General features: G+C 29.0%; 1 protein-coding gene across 5 annotated transcripts in view; it reads left to right on the top strand.

The window, feature by feature from the left end:
* The window catches only part of LOC112600708 (apoptosis-stimulating of p53 protein 1), a 101963-nt gene that overhangs the window by 42681 nt on the left and 35878 nt on the right, over window positions 1-23404 (top strand). For 3 of the 5 annotated variants that reach the window (XM_025348017.1, XM_025348016.1, XM_025348015.1), the window contains one exon: window positions 19108-19393. In XM_025348017.1, coding sequence (XP_025203802.1) covers window positions 19108-19393 — 286 coding nt within the window. Of the gene's footprint in view, window positions 1-987; window positions 1206-19107; window positions 19394-23404 lie in introns of those variants that run through there. The other 2 variants (XM_025348014.1, XM_025348013.1) reach the window with 2 other exon arrangements.

Here is a 23404-nt window from a genome sequence, read left to right as displayed (position 1 = left end):
CATTTTATACTAGGTATATCATAAATTATTGTAATATAATTATGATATATAAACATATTATATTCATTAAGCCTAAAATTTACCATACCTCTTCATTAAAATAAGTTACAGTGGAGTCTTGTAGGTAAATTTAAACCATTTGTGTTATCCATCATTAAAATGTTTGTCGACTTGTCAAGCTTTAACTTTGAAGATGGCACGCGAGATTCGATAGTGTGGTGCACTTAAAGAACGCAGTTAAGTCATTTAATATTTTTTCTTTGCATCATTCCTTTTATTTAAAATATACACAAAGTAAAACAGGAAGAACTTTTTAGTGTCTCGGCTTTCTGTCTTACAAGCAACAAAATCATTGACTTCGTTGGATTTAATATTTTTTTTTCCGAGTTTTTATTTGATACAAATCAAAGCTCGTTGTGTGCTTATTGTTATTTAAGTAAGACATTGTAAAATCTTAGTATTCGTATTTTTAACAAACTAATAGTTTATTAAAAATTTAGATTACATTAATTAAAAGATAATTGAGTGGATCAATTCATATTTTGGAAGGGAGATAGTCTAACGTTTCTTGTGTTCACATTGAAGTCTATGCATAGTAGGTAGTCGTCGTACCAACCGTTATTTTTATTTGTCTGCAAGAGAAGTAGTATTTCCGGATTGTTAGTGAGTAGAGGTTGGAAACCAATCACGAGGTTTTAGTAAATACAATTATTAACATTATAGATATAGATGCACACCAATACAACTTAATATAATATTACATTGAATGGTTTGTAGTAGACTGTTGAGAGAGAGTAGTGGGAGAATTCACTAATGGATGGATAAGGAGAAAAGTGAGAGAAACTGCTGGAAGAAGAAGGGGTAGTGGAATCGCACGCGACTGAAATAGAGCTCACTTGCTGTCGTTGCACCTGCTGCCGCCTGTCATGGTCTTACGCCAACCCCTCGTGGTGCGTACAGTTTTCAGTGTCGCGCCGACCGTCCGAGGGAATAGAGCAACCGCCCGTACTCGTCCTGTGCCGCTACTACCATTCGAGAAATACGTATTTCGATCACTTGGATGAGTATAGTTGTACACTATAGCTGTGATGGGAAAAATCGCGTGCAATCGAAATCGGGTCGCAACTACCGTTCGTCAGCAAAGCCATTGCGCTCTGACGCGCTCCGAACTCTTGGAGCGCATATCAAAAATGGTTAGCCTTCATGTGGGTACAATTTTTTTCCTTATTATAAGAGTTGATTTTTTCCCCTTTTTAAAATCCAAAAATAAATAAAACCTATATTTTTTCTTATTAAAATACACATAAATACACACGGTGCATTATGGTGTTTTGTTGACAAATTAAGTTATAATATTAATAAACTTTTTACTATTTAATGAAACATGCATATATTACATAAATATTAAAACAGTTAGAGGTATTGTATTATAAAACAATATTTTACTAGTGTATGACACGAGGTTACGAGGTTTTATTGATTTTACTCCGATATAATTAAATTATTACTTTTTTATTGCGGATGTTTTTACGTAAAAAAACTTTTATTCGAGTCTAAATTATGGAAATTTGTTAATATATTTTTTGTTTTGAAAGAAATCACATAATTGCAGATGAATTTTTATTGTGTATGATTCAAATGTTTAAAATGTTTATATATTAAAAAAAAAATCCTTAAACATGTTTTTTTAAATGTAGTTTCTTATTTTTAGGTACATTTCTGTTATTATGTGATTATAATTAATGTTTAAATTTACTTTAACAATAATTATAATTCAATTTAATAATACAATATTATTTAAACTATGGAAGTTTGTTGAGCTATAGTTACTTACGTGTGTTAACGAGAGACGCGTTCTTAAATCATGACTTCATTTTTGTTGCTTTCGAAAAGTTTTGATTCGAACGCATTAAAACCTCAGTCTTATAATATGTATTTGTCCTTAGAAAATATTTTAAAGTATAAATCATCGTTTTCGTTTATACTTTTGAGTGCAAGTTTTTAATAACGTTAAATTTCCGCTAAAATGATAGTTTGACATCAATAAATGGTTTCAAAATATTTTCATAGATCTTTAAATGGCTTATAGAACGTGGAAATTCTTGTAGTTTTTTAATATAATCATGCTTTCAAAATGTCCTCCGAGAATAATATTTCTTTATCAGTGAAAGTTATTTTATTGAATTTCATTTAGAAGTATAATGTTCTATTTGTGATATATACTAATATCTTTACTACCGCATCAGAAACTTTTGAGAAAAAGAACATGATAATACCATATTTATCCGATATTATTGATTTTCACTTAAGTTTTATACTATGAATCTTATGAATGACATTATTTTTAATTTTTCAACAAATATTTAACTTTCTATAAATATTTTGCTTAAAATTAAAAAAAAAAACATTTTTTATTGCTTTAATGAAGTACATTTTTAAAGACGACATTGAATTGTAGTAATTTATGTCTGTAGCATAATTTTATAAAATTTTATTGTAATTAAAAATGAGACAACTTAATTAAAAAGACTTTTGTTCAGCTAATGAACGCGGGTAGTATATTATGTATATTTATTATTATTTTTACTGATTGTAAAAGACGATTGAATCTATCTAACGATTGAATTCATATACATAGAAGCAGGATTTAAAATGGATTATTCTAGTGTAGTATCACCAACTTTAAATGAACTTTCAGTTCTTAAAAGTGCGATTTATGAACGCAACTTTACGCATATAAATGAGTTCCGTTGCGGCCCATTCGTTATAATTAAGTCACTCAGGTTGTTTTAATTTTTTTTCAGACTTTAATAATGCGCGTCAATTACATTTTTTTTTTACTTCTAATGTTTAATTTTCATGAAAGTTGTGTAAACGTTGAAATAGGTTAGTTTAGAAATTGGTTTAAACATTTGAAATTCTTATTTTAGATGATTACTTTCGTGAATAAACCAAATAACTAATATAATATCCATTAAAATAGATGGGAAATATTTTTCTGTGAACAATTTACTTTTTGCTTTAAGTATTTTCTCGAAATACTCAATTGCATATAATTTATAATAATTATAAAGGATAATACGAAATGCAAAAAAAGGAATTTTAAATATATGTAGAATAAAGTTAAATTATTTAATAACATTTTTGAAAAATATATTATAAATAATAATGACTGATTAAATTAAATTAATTATGACATAATATTATGTATAAAATTAAAAACATTCATTATATTGTAATTACGATGTTGTTTACCAGGCGTTTTTGGATAGGCAATTCAGCTACTTCAATGTTTTTATTATTAAACGTTCTATATAACACGGAAGATTTTGATGAGAATCATTAGTAGGATCTTTCGTATTATTACTTTTAAACCTAGAAATTAAAATCGTTCTTTCTCATGATTACCCTCTTAAGAATTCAACATGTATCTAAAGGAAACTGGAGATTTTATAAAATATTTTAATGATTAATTTAATCCGAAAGCATTACTTAAAGATTTAATCGAAAACGCAATTAATATAAAATGTCTGAAAATATTTTTTTATTTTCGTTGTATATTATTGTAATAGATTTCCCTATAAAAAAGATAAATGTAATAAATCTTATTAAAAACATTGTTTAAAAAGTCTCCTTTAATTATTGTTTAACATTTATGGAATAATTAACGGTAAATGTTACGTAATATTATAGTGTTCTAATAAAATTATATACTTAAAAAAAATAAATATTTATCTAACAGTGATTTTATATTTTCGTCAAAAATCGACTGTAACCGAAGCCAATCATTTCCTGTCTGTTACCTAATTCCAGAATAAGAATGGTAAATATAAAATTTTTTTTAGATTTTTACATTTGTGCTGTTTAAATTTAATACTTATTTCATAACAGTATTTTTGATTTCACTTAATTTAGTTTATACCTGCTGTTAATCATTTATCGGATGACTTATAGTGTTATGTATAATTTATTTCATATCGTATACTTTGGCCTCTAACTATTTTAATAAATTTAAATCTTTCTTTGCATTTGAATTATTGAGGGCACAATTATTTATTTTTGTCATTTGACGTTTTAATATGAGTTATTGAAATGAACAATTAATATGCCATACGATATTTGAGTTTATACTGAGTGACAGTTAATTTATAAAGGAATAGTAGTAAAATATCGATTATAGTCATAGAATGTATTCTATAGATTTTAGATGAACCTGTGGTATTGATTGACTTCCATATAATTAAAAACTCATTGCACTTCATATTTTACTTATTCTATACCTAACGTTTTGTTCAATATTGATTTTGTTGTAGACTTGTAATAAGTGACGAGCTACCTATTAAAAATATAATGATTGCATATAGATAAAGTTTCATGAATTATTTTAAAATTGAAAGTTTTTCAGAAAGATTAGTTTTTCTAGTTTTAAATTTAAAAATATGATTAACCAATAACCTGTATATATTCAGCATAAAATAGTTAATACAACTTTAAGTTTATTAAACTGTATCAAAATTATTTTCTGTAGATAAAACATTTCGGTTTTTTACATGTTACACAATACATTATTACGTGTGAAGTATTTTTATTAGCATTGTTATTCATTACTTACAGAATACAAGTTTTACTATGATTAAATGTATAATAAATATGTTTGAATCGTTACTTAATACAAACATTTATCATGTATATATATATATATATTTTTTTTTTTTGAATGTTGATATAATTATATAAACATATACTATACTATATACCTATATAGTATAGTTACATAAGTGTTTAAAAATTTCGTATATAAGCTTAAATAATTTAAAAATTATGTTGATATTTTTTGGTTGTATTTTGAACTTAAAATAAATAGTTTGTTAAAGTAAATCGCTTTAGATCTAGGTCGGTATATTATATATAAAGCAACATAACCAAAATTGGTAGCGGGTTACCTCAATGCTCCTGATTGACTCAAAGACACTTTATAATGTTTTGTTGTTCTATCCTTTTTTTATGTAAACAATGAAATCAAAAAGGATATGAGAATTTTCCCAACATGGTGTTACACATTCTCTCCTATAAAACCCAACAACTAGTAGTAAAAGTAGTAGAAGCAATAGTAATGTGGTAGTAGTGTAGGGGTGTGTTATTACATTCTTTTATAGTAAATGTTGAACACGTAAAAATGTACATACATATAGTATATGTATATGAATATATTATTATGAAGTGCGTCCAATATATGTGTATAATATATACATAGGGTAATAAGCTTGTGTGTAAATGTATTTTATTTACGGTCAGTGTCATAGAAACCGATGGTAAAACAAAGCGTATTTTCGACCCCTTTTCGTTTCTACATATTATATAACATAATATATACGTATATATATGTATAAATACAAATCACGAAATTCTATTTCTGAAAAAAAAGTGTATGTTTAATGTCTATTACACACATAACATACACTAATTTGATGTATGTTGGTAGATTTCATAGTGCAACTGCATTTAACATTAGTGTATCTCTATTCCAACACAAAAATATTCTTGGAAATTTTATTGCAGATTTATAAGGTACGTAGTTTTTATGAATTTGAATGAGAATTTTTAGAATTTTTTCGATACTAAACTTGAGTGATATCATAAATACTAAAAATCCATTTGTTTCTAGCCCCATTTTATTAGTTTTTGTGTAAAGTATAACCATATTGTTTGCAATAGTATGCTAAAATATTTTAAATTTATCATTAATAAATCGCATAAAAATAAAAAACTCTAAATTTACTTTTTTAAATATAGATATAGAAATAGAATTATATAATATAGATCTATAATATAGAATTATAGATCCATAACCATTGAAAAAAACACGCGTAATGACTTAAGATACACTCATTTAAAATTATTGCTAAATAACTGATTGACCTAACTAACATATAGACGGTCGTGTGAGGTGTAGGATAGTGTGAGAATCGTGTTGTGGATATATATATATATATATATATATATATATATATATATATATATATTATATAGTTATGTTATAGTCCGTGAATAACTGATACAGGTAAATATGAGAGGAGAGTAAGTGTATTAATTTATTATTAAATACATGCATATTATAATACATATACGTATCTAATGCATGTACAGTGTACATTGTACATTGTACACATATATTCTATGTATGTATAAAACGTGTATACTGTATATACTTTAAATAAAAATAAACGTATGCGGCGAGGATTATCACAGTCTTCGGTGTAACGTCAATAACCACAGTGACTAGTCTATGAGCGCTAAGACTTGCCGCAACTACGTAACCGTATGCTGGATTGAGTTTAAATGGTTGCACTGGGTTTTCGGCCGCGGAGATCCTATGTTAAAAGCTGTATTTTTTCCTCATAATCCCTGAATCACGAACGGTTAATGTGATGTCGTATTCGCAACCGAAGATGGAATTCCTATAATAGTTGAAAGAAAAATCGACGGAACGTTGTCATATTTTGTGTACATAAGATCATTCTGTTATATATATATATATATAATATTATACACACATATATAATCCACACATAATATATTATATACGTTAAACATGTGCGTGTATAATGTTGGAATGGCATTACTCCGTCATAATATCATGTATACGTGTGTGTACACACAGCTAAATTATCTTCTCTACGAACATATAAATACTTAATGCGAAACGAATATTAATGATTCCGTCTGCGTGTATAATATAAATAATTTATACATATATATATATACCTATAGGGAGTACCGCGGAGGTTTTCTTACTCAAAAAGCAGAGTTTTGTAAGTTTGTTTTTTTTATTTTTTATTTTATAATTTCGTCTTCTTGTGTTTTGTCATCACTCTGCAATATTCTCTTTTTCACCATCTGTTTGTCTACCGAAAAACGTCATCGCCGCGTAGCACTCACCAATAACGTATTATTAGATATTGTGTTATTACAAGCCATCCGCGTGTACGATTGAAAAACTTTTACGATTAGAGCTGACGGGTGGCACGTGGTATATTATTATTGTACTAACGATACACTGTGCCGTCGGGAATATGAGATTACGATTACGTAATACCTACACGAAATCATCAGCCAGGCGATCACTGCTATTTTCAGACCAAAATTTTCAGTTTTCTCAGACTGCCTCTACGCGGACAATCCAATAACTAGATATGGAAGTATATTGTTTGTTGTTAAATTGAACATCTATTTTGTAGATCATTATTTTAAAGAAGTTGAGAATCACTGTTCTAAACGATGAAAGCCTTGTGTGTCGGCTATGTAAATCAATTCCACACGGTAGGTTACTGTATAATTTATTTGTTTCTATTTAGCGTATTTTATATTTTTCTAAATTCACAAAAACTGACTGATAAAATTAGTTTCTGCATGTTAAACGATCACCGTTCGTCCATACCTGCGAATCTATATTCCGATGGAACAAAACGCACTCGTCACTTTTTCATTACGTTATATTATTATTTATTATATATTTTTTTTCGGTGATTTTCTTACGGCCATCGAGTGTACTGCGAATTATCGTTTCGCCGTTAATCGGCCTCCGTTTTCGGCCGTGACGATTTCCTACAGTTTTCAATAACACAAACGTGCGCGCTTCGTTTATACCACAGATTTTTTTAAATGGGTTTTAATGTATTATTATTAATGTCGCTTAGTATTAAATCGTTTGAATACGTTTATAAAACATTATATATATATATATATATTTATCTTATATATTATAAACGATAGAGACTAACGACGAAATAATAATTGACGCCGCGCGTTGGCCAGATTTATTCTTTATATATTTATTTTTCACAAAAGCACATTTGCAACGCAAATCTTCCGACATCACAGCAGTCGCCGTCGTTGACCGGATGTGCTTAATTTCTATACACCTTAATCAATCACGCGGACGAACAAATTACGTAATAATTGACTTTTAGCTGTAACCTAGCTGAGGCTTTATGTGTTATATTATAATATAGTCGCGTATATATGCGTTGTATAAATTGTATAAATACGAACTCGCATGCATAAGTATATATTTGGGGTTATGCCGCGACTGTAATTACTATTAAATTATCATCATCGTATATTATTGTATTGCTCTAAATAGTTATATGCATAGGATGACATCATTGTAGTCTCCCTCTTCTGTATTGTCTGTTGTCCACGAAAAAAAGAAACCTGAACGGGCTTAGTTATTATTCTGTGCATCCTTGCTTGAGCGCGTGTGTGTCGTGTTTCGGTCGTCAGCGGAAACAATATAATTGTTGCGAATGATAACAATAAAAAAATTAAACGTAGAATAATATAATTTTAATTAAAAAATTATTATTTTAAATGGCGTCTATCGTGAAGAGGCACGTTACATGTAAACCATTACATTATTATACTATACGTGCTGTATACGCGATTTCGTTTTATAATATTCTTTTGGTTTAAATTAATGTTAACGTAGTACCTATGTAAGAAATCATAATATAATAATTATATTTTTTTTCATAAGAATTTTCATCTTTTACTGTATTCATGACAAAAATAATATAATATTATTGTATTAGACATGCAATTACGAGCCGGTTGTGGACAACTTTGCGTGTTGGTTTACTTTATGCAACTCAATCCTTTTTTTTTCATTTTCTCTTTTGCTTTGTATATATATATATATATATATATATATATACGCATATCTATACTATAAATTATTCAGTCTCGACGATATTTTAAAAATAATAGTATATTATATACGTGGGTCACGATGTGTGTAGGTAGGCACGGACGAAAGGTTAACCGTTGGAAGTTGGCCATAGTTTTTTTCTACAACCACAGGTTAAAGTAGATGAAGTTCTTCAGAAAAAAGCCTTGAAGAAGAGTGTTACCGTTTAATTTTTTTCCGCCATCCTATTCGCATTATCATTCGAGTAATGCTGCTGCCGCGTGTTATTAGACGAGGTCACATCGTAAAAACGTGCTTTACGTGATTCGGTATTTTATGACTAAATTTTCTCTCATCCCTCAGTCTCCCCGATATCCATCCACCATCACCTTTGTCGGTTTGATTTACACTCGGATACTATCTTCCAATCTTTAAAATTCTACCAGTCTTATATTTCACCATCCCATAGGACTCTGTAAAAAGTATAAATATATAGGTACTGTGTATATACAGAGTGATTAATCAGGTATGCTCACCTTCATTTATTCATTTAATTATGAAATGGAAATGTATAAAAATTCATAAAATGTTGACACAGGTTAATATTAATTAGGTACTATAATAATTTATATAGTAAAATTACAATATTTTTATTTAAATTATCAGTATTATCTTTAGTGTATTATGTTAAATATCTCAAGTATACATCTTTAAAATTCAATTTAATATATCAAAATTTTCAAAAAAAAAAAAAAAAAATATATGATTAAAACTTAATGTATATATGATTCTTATCATTAAATGGTAATTAATATTGCCATTATTTATGGTAAAAATATCTAAGTATTTAAAAATATGGTTTTGAGTGTATTTGACGATTTTAAAAATCAAGATTTGAATAAATTCATTATAAAAAAAAAAAAGAATATGTAGGAGGAGGGGTGATATCACTGCTGTGTATATATTTTATGTATATTATATTAATTAATATGTTAAACGGCGTTGTATCGCTCAGATCGATGTTGGCCAACTGTTACACTCTCTATATAATAGTGCGTTACAGAAACACACACAGCACACAGTGGCGAAATTGCCAGACAAATAATAATAATTTTATTGTTTCTTCTTAACAGCGTGCTACCATTTTAACGTTTGTTCGCATACATAGAGAAAGACGATACGGATGCGTTAAATTTTCAGTAGTCATTCCAAATCATTCTCCTATCATTTAATATACGACCGAATTCGCCGACTCTCTTCGTCATCAGTAGTTTATAACAACTCTGTTTGTTGAATGAAGAAATTCCTTTTTATCGCGATATTTTATCGTAGATTCCTATGTTCGACTATTGTGGAAATCTATTTAGTTTACAGGGAGAGATTGGGAGACGCTTATATTTCTAACACCCCGAAGACACTTTCTCCTATTTCCAATTAGCCACCACCGTAAAATCAATCGTTTATTATTATTGTTGTATTGTAATATCGTTGAAGTGGACGGTTTTTTTTTTTTGCAAATATGTAATCTGTATTGCAAAGAGTCGAGACGAAAAAAATTGGACCAGCTCAATACTTTCGTGTTCTCTGCGCGTGCAACAGCTTGTCGTCCGGGCGAAAGTTTTTATTTTATTTTAATCGCAAGACACTAGTGATGCACAAACGAATACGACCTTTTTTTATTTTACATATAAAAACCGCGTTTTTTCTTGCCATGTATTTACATATATTTAGGGAAAAATAAATAAAAATGAAGTATTTTTTATGAACCATCTGAAATACAAGCGTATGGTCCACAATTCTTTTCATGGAGATATTAAAGAGAAGACAGAGCGGTTAACTTATTTTAATCAATTTGTATAATGCATCGACGCAGAATGAAAGTCTAAGTGTATGTATATTATTTATTTTAAATCGTCAATTTTTATGAACGTTATGGATTTTGTATTCGTTATCAGCGCAACGTCAACAAATGAAAATTTATGTTTCAATTATTTTTTACTATTATGTAATAATATGTCGTCCATCACCCTTAGCAGCTTATAAAATTTACTTTTCATTGTAATAATTTCGTTTTGACATATTTTCTACTAAACACAAGTATAAAATATAACAAATCATTAAAACCATTGCATTTGTCTATTTTTCATATCATATTAATTTTCGTTGTATAATTATACATTTATACCACACAAAATATATGTAATATGTATACTGTGGAATTAATTATTATCAATGTATACATATTTCATAATATTATCGTCGATTTTCTTAAACGGTTTCAATTAATTTAGCACTCTAATAATTCATAACATGATTTACTGTACAATTTTATATTGCATAATCTGGTAACAACTATACTAATAACTATACTATTGGAGCTACATTTTTTTATTTACCTTTTTTTTTGACTATATTTACCTTTTACTTATGTAATGTATTATTCTGGGTATTGTTCTTATACGATACGGTTTGGTACGCAGATATTCAGTTTGTATTCCGTCCAAACATCGTTTTTTTTTTTTTTTTGGACGGATATTATACGAAAAACACGGACATAATCTGTGTAAAACATATAATATAATCCTATACCCGTTGTAAAATATATTGCAACAAGTTATACGTAATAAGGTTGATAATACAATTTCTAAAATTATAATAATAATACTGTTGGGTATCTACTAGGATTTAATATGAATTTACAAAATGCCCTTGTCGCTTTCACTCACAAAAGGTTTTATCCACACTTATGTGCAACCATTTCAATTGTTTTATATCAAAACTATGATATTTCATTTAAATTTTTAGCATAACTATAGAAGTTGGTATATGACATTATCTAATTTAGGCGCAACTATATATATATATATATATATATATATGTATATGTATTATGTGCTTTGTAAAATTTATCGTATTATATTATAAGACGAGGAAGAGAGAAATATGAAAAATTTATGTTTTCCAAGTTGAGTTCTTGAAAGATTGCCGCGTTATCTAATATTTTTGTTGGGCTTTCGTTAAGCGCATAGACTTAACGATAGTTTCCAGTGTTCTCACCAGCATAATGGATTTTAGAAGTTCGTTAAATATTGATAACTACTTCAAGCGTGTTCTGCGATATGTAATAATTATAACGAATTGGGAGACATAAACGAATCGCATGTTTTTGAATCGCCATAAAAACTTCGCAGTGGACAAAGAGAGTGCAAAATTAAATGGTTCATATAAAAGCTCGAGTTTTTCGTGTTAAAAATTAATAGGTCTAGACGAAACGAAAATGGTAGAAACATTTCTTTAGCCGTTTTTTAAACGCATAGACATGGTGTGAGTACTAGAGAAAATGCATCTTCTAGCGGGAAGTGGGGACAAATTCGAGGGATGAAAAAAATATGTCGTGCTAGTGATTCGAGGTTATTGGCTGGAAATATGTCGGCAAGTAAAATATAGTACCTATTATAGTAACAACAATAATAATATGAGTATACAATACTGACGTGAGACAGCAGTGAGAGGAGGTACTGCTATAGAGATTTTTCAAATTCTTAACTCGACACACCTCGGATTATGGTGTTTAATTTGGTCACATAATCTATATGATGCATACAAATATATACATATCATGTGAAGTTATTTTTTTTACTCCTGTTCATATAACACATAATATAAAAGTGTTTTTTTTTCAATATCATTAAATATAATTATACAGGCGTATAAACTTGTAACGAATGCGTTTTGTTTTTCTATGACATAGGTTACTTAATATAAATCGCAAAGCTATGTCTATTGTGTAGAAGAATTTAGTTTTGAATCTTTTAATTTAAATTAAATATACATTTAAATTTTTTATAACTTTCCTATCATTTTTTTTTTTTTTAGTAAAATTACTTTATAATAACGTAGTTTTGAATTCAAGTTATTTTTTTGATAAGTTACAATAATAAATAATAAATAATTATTTTTATATTTTAGTATGCATGTAGCTTCAGTGTTTTCGGTAGTATACCAAAATAAAATATGTTACCTATTGATATAATAATAGCATGTAAATTTAATACAAAGTATTTAAAAATATTAGTTTTGTTAGTTATTTTAGACTTTTTCTTAATTCACTTTTGACATTTTTTCTCTCAGTCATATATATTTAAATATGGTACATAAAAATAATTGTTTTTTCATTTTAAATTCATTGTTTATGTAGTATTTTATAGTGCACTATATTCAGAGCACTAATTAATTTTTATTTTACCTGTACGATTGTACAACGTATATTTATACCACGGCGCTCATATTTCTGTTGGTACGTAAATATTTAATGAGAAAATAGTATTTTATTCACAATGTGTTTTATTTTTTTACCAACTGTGTATTTTAATTTAGATATATTTACTGCACAAACATGACTTTTGAAAGATAAAATAAACTCCACTACTATACTCACTCGTGAAGAATATATTCGCTTTCAATTCGACATAGTGTTTAACATGATATTATCATAATACCATTTTTATTCAATTGATTATGACAACGGGAGACGGGAGTTGTCTTTGACGTCGACAGAATGTTAAATAATTCATAGTAATATAATGTGTTGGTTATATAGAATTTAAACGTGGCGTACTAAAGAACCGTTTCAAATATTCATATTTGTATATTATTTTTATTTACCGCAATTTGATCGTTTTTACGACATATGACATGCTATGTATACATATTAGGTGATATTATTTGGTCGTAGGTTGTAAAAATCAATGGTCCAACCTTGAATCGAAACAACGACCAAAGCGCACACCAGTGAAAAAAATATCACTTCGGTGTAAAGACTATTACCGTGTGTGAACCCGCTTCCCCTTATTACATGCAGTCTACTATATAATACACTATATTGTTTTTTATGAGTCAAAATTTATTATTTGACATAATATACAGTAGTATGATATATAGATACGTAAGAAATTGTTGCCCGTATAGACGCATTGGGTTGTCCACCGAGAAAATCCGATAAGTTATTGACGTTTCGACTAATTTGTTTGTAAAATATATATATTTTACTAACAAGGGCGTATTTTTTTCTTTTTTTCTTCTTACCGACCAGACATTTATTAAGCTAATCGTATTACCACATGGATTACAGTTTGGATATGAAATACCAAGAACAAGAACCTTAACACGTGTATTTATATTATGTTTGTTACCACCGTTCGTTTGACATCGCATGATTGGTCGCGTGACAAACTCCCAGCTATAATATGTGTGCGTGTGAGCACTACGACGTACGGATTTCAAATCTAATAATGAATTTCGGTTCGATGTGTATTAGTTTTGGAACTTTTTCTGTCTCTAGATATGACAAAATTTTATTTGTCCTTCACCATATATACCTATTTTATAACTGAAAACGATGTTCGCGTGTTGCTTCGAGGTATATTTTTAGTTATTATGAAATATAAAATGCATTGGTATTTTATTTTCTAACGAAACGTTCATTTCCTAGGTAAAATATGTTATATTATATTAATTGAAAATTGTAGGCATAGGTATGTATAAATCTAAATTAAATACACACTTTTTTTTTTCATTCGAACTACCCTATATGACATTATTTTTCTTGTACGAACTGATTTTAAAGTTAAATATCAAGCTGTATGTATATTGGTATTCTGCATCTATAATGAAATGCATTAAACAATTACTGTAGTAATGGTTATTGTAGTCACGAACAGTTTTGGTCGATTGGTCAATGACGTGCAAAATCACTGCGGAGCTATTGCAACGGTAGTATTCAAATTTTATCTGAAAAATATTAGGCTTCAATTGAAGGTCAAAGAAATATACACAATATTATTTATTATATAGTATATACCACGTGACTAGTTACGTGTGATCACGAAAATAATTAACAATCACAAGTTCTGCAATTAACAAATACAAAGAGTCGTAATCGATTCCTGGTACACACAACGGTCTGGTTTAAATGGAAAACCCGATAGTAAATGGGGTAGTACAATATAGTTTTAGTTATATTTATATAATATAATTGTTATGTATATTAATATATTGGTTTAATTTTTTTCACGGGTATTCACTAGTAAAATTGAAACGTTCGTGACTATTTTATTTTTAAGGTTTCGCCGATTGTCTTTTTTAAGGTTTCTGTCGGGTTTGTATTTTTTAATACGTTCGCGCGATAATGAATTGGGACGAATTTTGAACCGTTGTTTATCTAGCAGTCTTTTCAACTTGCGATGGCTATAAATTAAAACCAACATTATGTTTGTTATACATTTATACATACCTGTATAATATATAAAATTATAAAAATTAAAATTATTCGCAATATTGTGATCGACACTAAAAACAATATAAATGATGTCTACCCATTGCGGTTGAAGATGGGTTTTCAGAAACACCATCATGTAAAAATGTATTTACATAAAAGCACACCCTCGGGATTTTCAAAAACGTTTACTTGCGTTTGCATACACACATACACAACTAGTGAGGGTGTTAAGCTTGATTTATGTTGGTGTATTTCTTTCCATTGTATCACCCTGGTATTTTAGCATATATCTATTATGAATATAAAATATTTATTTACGGCAAGTACGCACATGCAATAGATATATTTTTAAGAGAGGAACGCTTTTGGAGGTTGACCATATAAGACAATTGTATACACATAATCTCGTGCTCCACACGTGTAGTTGTGGGTTTATGGCCAATACTCCAATACTCCTATCTCCTCGGATTATAAAATAAATTACAGAAAACACTCTAACGAATTAAATTGGATGGAAATAAAAGAAAATGGCTCGGGAAAATGTCTGCGGCGTGATATCAGTTGAGAGAACCCCGTATACCGGATTTACTCAATTGTCATCAGTAGGGGCACTTACACATCACACATAATATATTATCTAGGTATTTAGAAACCATATGTCTACTATATTTCACGATTATCAAGATCTTTTGCGTGTACGTAATTTTAAGTTAGGTTTCATACATACATACATATATATATATATATGATTAAATAATGTAATAAAAACGGTTTGTAGACGCATAAGAGTATTATTTTTTTTTAGTCACGCGGTCTTATCTCGAACGTTCATACACTTCGATATTTCATTATTTCGTATAATACAAATACAGAGATATTTTATTCGGTTTATTTATTCTTTTAAAAATGCAATTTCTCTATGCATTCATGAATTATCACTACAGGAATATTGTCGCATACATTCGAATTATTTTGTTCCGTACCGTTTGACGATAAAGTATTTTCTCCGCCAGTATAATATTACAACTGATATAATGCCTTTCATATGTAAGAGATGGTGTTTAGTGTTTGTTCAACGTCTTCCTATTGACGCGGTGCAGTATTTTGAAAAGTATTTTATGCTTTTTTTCTTTTTTTAACGACATCATTTATGTTGAGAATCAAAAACTTTTTACTCTACTATATTCAAACATTTTCATCCAAGATAATAATAATAATAAAAAAAAAATAATAAAATCGTATAACATCTACGTGGATATTCACATTGTCCATCTTGTGATAAAAAAAAAAAAAATATATAACTGCCCCGCATATATAAAACGCTCGTGTTCATATGAATTTTGCATTACGCAGCACCCTTTGCATCCCTAAGGTGTTGTTTTAAATTTAGTTAGTGTAATAATGTGTATATCTCACAACATCGAAGCTTAACGTAAGAATATAAATATATATATACAATTATGTCGTTTTATAATTACTTTTTTTCTTTTTTTAAATCGTCTATATTAATTTATTTGTTTTTTATTTTAATAGTATAATCCTAGTTAGAACAACTTTTTCGCTTGCTATGACTCCACTTACAAGCATGTATAGTATATGCTATATTGACTTGTATGTTCACAAACCGTGTTATTAACCATAGTATTTTATTTTCGTTACCTCCTCACCACCATTCGCCAACTGCCCTGACCCAAAACTCCATAAGTAAATTATTTCAGACCAAAACTCGTCAGTCCATGACTGATCGACTTACGTGGTTTATTGAAACCCGCTAGCGTAATCAATCAAAAATAAAACACATACTTATTGCGTATACATATAAGTATATTTATCCATACAATTAGTTACTTATATTTATACATAGATAATACCGAGTTAGTTTCAGAATTCGTTTTGTGTTATCAAAATAGTATTTTTTTTTCTACACTCGAGGGCGCTAAGAAAAGAAAAAATCTGCTGAACGTGGTTTCATTATTAATAATTTTATATATATCTGTTTATCTATTTTATATGTGCTGTCATCTTGAAACTTTTCGTAATTCGATGAGATTACTTTTTTAAAAGTATATTATATACACATGTTTCAATTAAATAAACACTTTTCTTTGTAACAGTTGTGTTTTTATCGCTTTTCCGCCCAATTAAGTTTTTCAGAAATTCAATGTTAGAAAATGTGATGCAAAAAATAACTTATTATATTATAAAGAACGACGGACGTAATTAACAACTGCTTATGTCGTTTGTGATGAAATATGTATGCACACCAACGGATCATTTAGTAGCCGTTATAGATATTTACACACCATCGCTGCGGAACTTGTACGTGTATTATATAACTGTTATAACCATTAATGGTATGAATTTAATGTTGTTTCATACACCTTTTTATATTTTTTGTAATTAGAGTAAACATTTTAAGTGCTATAGGGATGAGATCGTTTTTGTTTCAATTTAAATATCAAACCATGTTAAAATATAAATTATATATCGCGTATTTGTAAGTTTATTGATCATGTAACTACACTTGTTATGTTCAGGGAGCTTTTCATATTTTTTTTTTTCATAGAGTAAGCACTAGAAAAAAGGAAATCTTAGTGGGTCCACTCTTTATATCGGATATTATATTATAATATTATATACTCGGATTTACTCTTCAAAATGAGTTTTTTAATTACTATGGTAGAAAAAAAAATATTCATGCATATATATGTATGCGTGATGTATATAATATAGAGTGTTAACTCGTAGTTCGTATAATACTATAATACATGAATGCTTTGTTCCGCAATAATAATATATGTGAAGTTATTTCACTGACAATGTTTTTCATTAAGTACACGAGTGGTACGTGTGTGTGCAATTATTATTATTATTGTTAGCGATGTTTTATTTCCTTACTCCTCTCTCTCTCTCTCTTTCTCTGAAAATAACCGCAATGATTCGAGTATTGTTAATGTGTTGTTATAATGTACATCGTTCACTAATATTAAGTGGTACACTGTTGTGATGTTCGACCATCGACAAACGGTAAATTTTTGTTAAAATCACGCCTACATGCATGCACTATACATATTATTGTGTGGATCGTAAGTGTAGCCACCACTGATCACGCTCGCGATTATCTTCGTTAAAATATGTAAACGACACTGAAGTTATTGTCGCACAAGCCTAAAACATGGTGATTACATTGAGGATGATTTTCGAACAATGTTATGGGTTTGGTTAGATTATGGTATCCTATGTGCAACCTAACCTTTATATAGTTGGGCATATTGACACGTTTCGATGATGTCGGAGAGTTCGTCATTATTATTATTTCATCCATATCGATTATCTATGCTCCGTTGCTCGGTTTGCCTAATATTATTATATTAAGTAGGTATTATTATTCGTACGAGGTCAAATTTTCACGTATAGGTTTATGCATAAGATTACGAACGGAAATTGACTTTTATTAGTTGTTTTTATACGGTCGGTGCCCGCGGGTAGGACCAAAAGCCACATATTGATAATACGCCGCGGTTAATGGATTAAACATGGACACGGCGTTGTCGAGTAACGGTGTATTTATAGCGTTAAATCCATATAATAATATAATATAATGTGCATTATCATACTAGGATAATAATATCATATTTACATTTTATGTGTATACGGTTCACGCGTAAAATGTTTTAAAGGGCATGTAAAAATAATAAACGGTAAAATCGAAAAAAAAAAACAAAAAGACAGACCCGAATTTAGTGCATGTTGTCGCCGATACCAATACTATAAATGATTCTTATTTAATATACGTGTTATAATTGTATGATGATAATAAAAATAAATAATTGTATGCACTGCGTTTGATTGGTGCATTATTGTTAGTCAACGGTCCTTATCCGGACGTTGATTGAATGACGTTGCATTTTGTTCTTCGCACGACGACTTTTTTTTCGGTGCCCATCGAATCTCGATTAACGAGATAAAACAGGCTATTTGTTTAGTTTATATAATGTAGTTTTAGATTATAATACCGTGGATGGTCGACGAGGTTAATTACTCTAATTCTCTATGGAAAAAGGTGGTGGGAAATCGAAAAGATAGCTCTTTAAAAAGAAAAGAAAAAAAAAAAAAGAAGAAGCTAATTTGAAATATTTTTTAGTTACCGACGTCGGGCGAAACAGGCACAGAACTGACGGTTCGGGAGCTGGAAGAGATGGCGTGCCGGCAACAGCATCAGATCGAGTCGCAGCGGCAGCTGTTGGCTGCCAAAGAGCAGCGGCTCCGCTACCTGAAACAACACGATACCAAGCACCATCAGGTGGCGGCGGAGCACGAGAGGCTCCGCCGCCTCCGGGATCGGGTCGAGGCTCAGGAACAAAAGCTCCGCAAGCTCCGGGCGCTCAGAGGTCAAGTGGATCAGACTAAACTCAACAACGCTACACTCAGTGAGTACCTATATATAAATAAATATTCTTGCGTTCATTATTATTATTATTATACATATTATATATTGCACCAATAATAATACTACACCGGTGTAATATATTACATACGAGTATATATTATTATATACACTTATAATCTTTGGCTATTATTATCATATTATATATACGTGCCACCCTCGGAGAGTTGTCTTAAAGACATCGTATTTATATATATATATACGTACACAATGAAATATATACGCTTTATATAAATGCACATTATATGTGTAATATGTATATAGGTCGCAACATATATATATATATAAACACTAGAGGAGGACTTGTTATTGTCGCACTATTCTATAATATGCATTATACATATATACGAGTGCGTATATATAATATTATGTATATACGATGAAACACTTAAGTGGGATTTGGGAAAAGGGGTTATCCTCACGTCTACCTACTGTTGAAATTCTTCGTCCACAGCATTGTACGTCCTCAGGTTTTTTTCGCTTCAATTTTACCCTCGTTTAAACACGATGCGAACAATAACACGTCTTCGTTTTTACAGACACAATGTACATAATATTAATACTCGTTTAGATATGTCATAATATAGAAGTATTATGTATTATGTTTATTCTACGCGTGTTTCCTTTGTGATACGGGTAGATAATATCATGTTATATTTAAGGTTTTTTGGCGTCCAAAATCTGAGGCTTGGCAAAAAGATCAAACATAAAAAAAGACCCAAGTATTCCCAAATAAAACACTACGCCAAATCACAAAAGCCCCTTTCTACGTTTTGAACTAAACGCTGCACACACCAAACTAAAATTCCTAACAGTATTAAAAACCACCTCTTAATCTTACAATGTTTACCACAACTCATTTCCCGAACATCCAAACATTCTTGCTTAAAGTTTTTCTAATCCAATCCCAGGAAACGTTCCAAAAAGTTTGAAAAGGAAATAGTGTTATAACCTATTTCTTGACTAACCTTAAGTATAATATTCACAAATCGGAGTGTCGCCAGTCGGCAACTTCTCCATCAACGTCACCTATATTATGACTTACTCCCATCTACATGACTTAAACCTGTAAACTAATTTATGCTTATCATACCAAATATTATGTATAAGATTGTATGAAAAAAAAATATTTAAGATTTACCGTAATTTCCGAAGAAAGATTTTTTCTTTCTCAAGACACGTATCATAAACAGATTTATGCTGAATTTATCGTTAAAAGTAGTTTCAAATATGTTACTCGCCAGTACATATAATTATTATTTTTAATAAATAACCTAGTTTTGATGTTTTGAGTCAAAAATAACTAATACATTTAAATGATCTCTTTCAAATGACAACCCGATCGCGCTGGTGTACAATATTTCACGAATTATTATAATATATTGTTTATTCTGGAAGCGTCGTGTAAAATATACATATAGTACAATATTCTTAAACATACATATATGATTACCATAAAAGCCTTTATTCGTCGTACAGTGTGAAACTGAGATAATGTCGTGTCAGCATCAATCAGGTGTTACAATAATAGTATTGCGTTTTAAAAATAATGCGTCCTATACGTCAAATACTTTTCGACAGTGTTGAATTACGTTTTCTGAGAAATCATCAATATATTCTTCTTATAATTATTAAATTTATTTAGTGCTTATAATTGATATTTTATTGACACCGATAAATACGAATGTCATAATTATTTTATAGAAGACCTCTATTCCTCCTTGTATTTATCATACTTTTATAACGACTTCGTATTCATACATACATTAAACTATCTATATGTTATTGATATAATATATGAATTTACAGTTTATAATTTATAATTTCAGACAAATAGTTTATTTAAATATAGTTTTTTTTTTTTTTAATAGAAATATTTGAAGAGTAAAAGAGCTGAATCAGAAAATTTGATATTTTCTATGTCCAGTCTTATATAAACTTTAAATTATGATAATTAGTAAACTATTAGTTCCATATTTAATGGTGGCGTGAATTTTCTGAAGTGATCGCTTTATGTAATAGTGGGTGAGGAACTTAATGAATACAGACACATTTATAATTTACAAATACTTTATGAATTAGGGTTTTGTATAGGTTTATTCAGCCTTTTATATTAACACGGAAGCAGTTGATGGGTGTGGGTACTTGTTTAAAATAGTTGCTTCATAGAATTATAGTTCGCATTGTCATTGTAACATTATCAGATATATTATACGAAGAGATCAATTTATATTTGAAAGTTGAAATTGAATGTAAATGTCAACACTTGGGTAGAAGCTTTGGTAAAAATATTGTCAAAAGCTGTGTCAGTAGAAAAATCTCCTCCCCGTTTGCAATTATTTTTGATTTTGACGGTGAACAATGAAACATTTACGTTCATCATTACATCGCAGTATTTATACAATGCATGTTATGTAACATGAGTTTTTATTCGTATAACTTTAAAAACTTTTTTCTCGTTAATTAAAGTAAGACCAACGTCAGTAGGTGCTACGTATATTATGAAATATTATTATTTTTTCTCTAAGAGCGATTATATTTAGTAAAATCAAAAATGTATCATACTGTGTTAAATCTAGATAATTTCATAGAATACTATTGTATAACGGAGTATAAAATATGTAAGTAGAACATATTTTTTTCCTTAGAAGTGGTCGTGGTCGGTTTTTGATTGAAAAATCGATACGCTTCTCAAATATATACACGTACTCACTATACAGATAAAAACATACGGTCCGCGGCCAACGAAGATCTCCGCCATACGTCACCGTTGCTGTAGTGTGTTTTCTTGACATTTCTATATTACGAGAATATCATTGATATGGGCTGTATACGGGAATAATGATGATATCCATCTCTGTGGTGGTGGCATGTGTGAGTGCGTTTTCGGTAAAAGCTTTCGTGTACATTAATTTCAGTGCGCGGGAGCGTTTAAAACAACACGCCATAAATGATCATTGACGGCGGGCTCAGTGTCCAAGAACAGCGAGAAATAGATAAAATAATGATATTCTTTTTCGTGCTGTGAACAGTGTGAACCTAATATATTTTAAGAAAAATGTCCTGCTGCTATTAATATCAAACCAAACCAACTATTTATATCTTTATTATTTAAGTGAAGTTAAAAGGTTAATATGATTTAAAAACTAAATAATATATATATATATATATAAATCGATTTTCGTGTGCAAATTTGAAAACGTTTAAAGTTTACTGTATTATTTTAATATTATATTATATAAGCTTGATACGTTTCTAACACTCCTTAAATTATATGTACGCACACATGTATATATATTTTATTATGTAATTTAATTCTTTGTTCGGAACACAATTAAAATATAGTACATGTGGTGAATATACAACGTGAAAATAAAAATAGAATTTGATTTCTTTTTTTAATTGGTTAAAACAATACATCCAACCGGTGTGAAAGACACGTCATATGATATATTATGTGAACTCGCTATAACCCATTTGTGATATGTGCCTCAAGTTTACGAAAGAGGCTTTTACTTTATAGTATGATATCTTTGAATAATTTTTCATATCATAAAAAATTATTTTTAGCATTTAGTGACAAGTTAATTAGTTAGTTTAATCATTACACTGTCTATAAATATCAATGATTTTCTAATCATAAACAAAAATTTGCCAAAGATAAAAAGAAATTCTTAATAATTAACATAATTTGTTGAAATAAAAATTTTTTTTATAGTTCTCAACAATTTCAGGTATTGTGAAATATCTCCTGATTATTGTATAACTATGGAATTTTATTCAAATCCAAATTAAATTTTTTCTTGAAAATATATCGATAACAATCTATTTTATTTTAAATATGCTTATTGATTTTGTAAAATTGAGTATTAATTTATTAATAATAGTTTACTGGTTGATGTGTAAGATCATTATTCCGAAATGTCTAAAATATATTATTGATTAGTTAAAACATTTTTATAATAAAAATAATAAAGTCTCCTCTCGCACTTTT

This window comes from Melanaphis sacchari, unplaced genomic scaffold, assembly GCF_002803265.2.
Source record: "Melanaphis sacchari strain LSU unplaced genomic scaffold, SCAv2.0 Contig66_pilon_pilon, whole genome shotgun sequence".
NCBI lineage: Eukaryota > Metazoa > Arthropoda > Insecta > Hemiptera > Aphididae > Melanaphis > Melanaphis sacchari.
The sequence above is the reverse complement of the archived record's forward strand: the minus strand, read 5'-3'. Positions and strand labels throughout refer to the sequence as shown.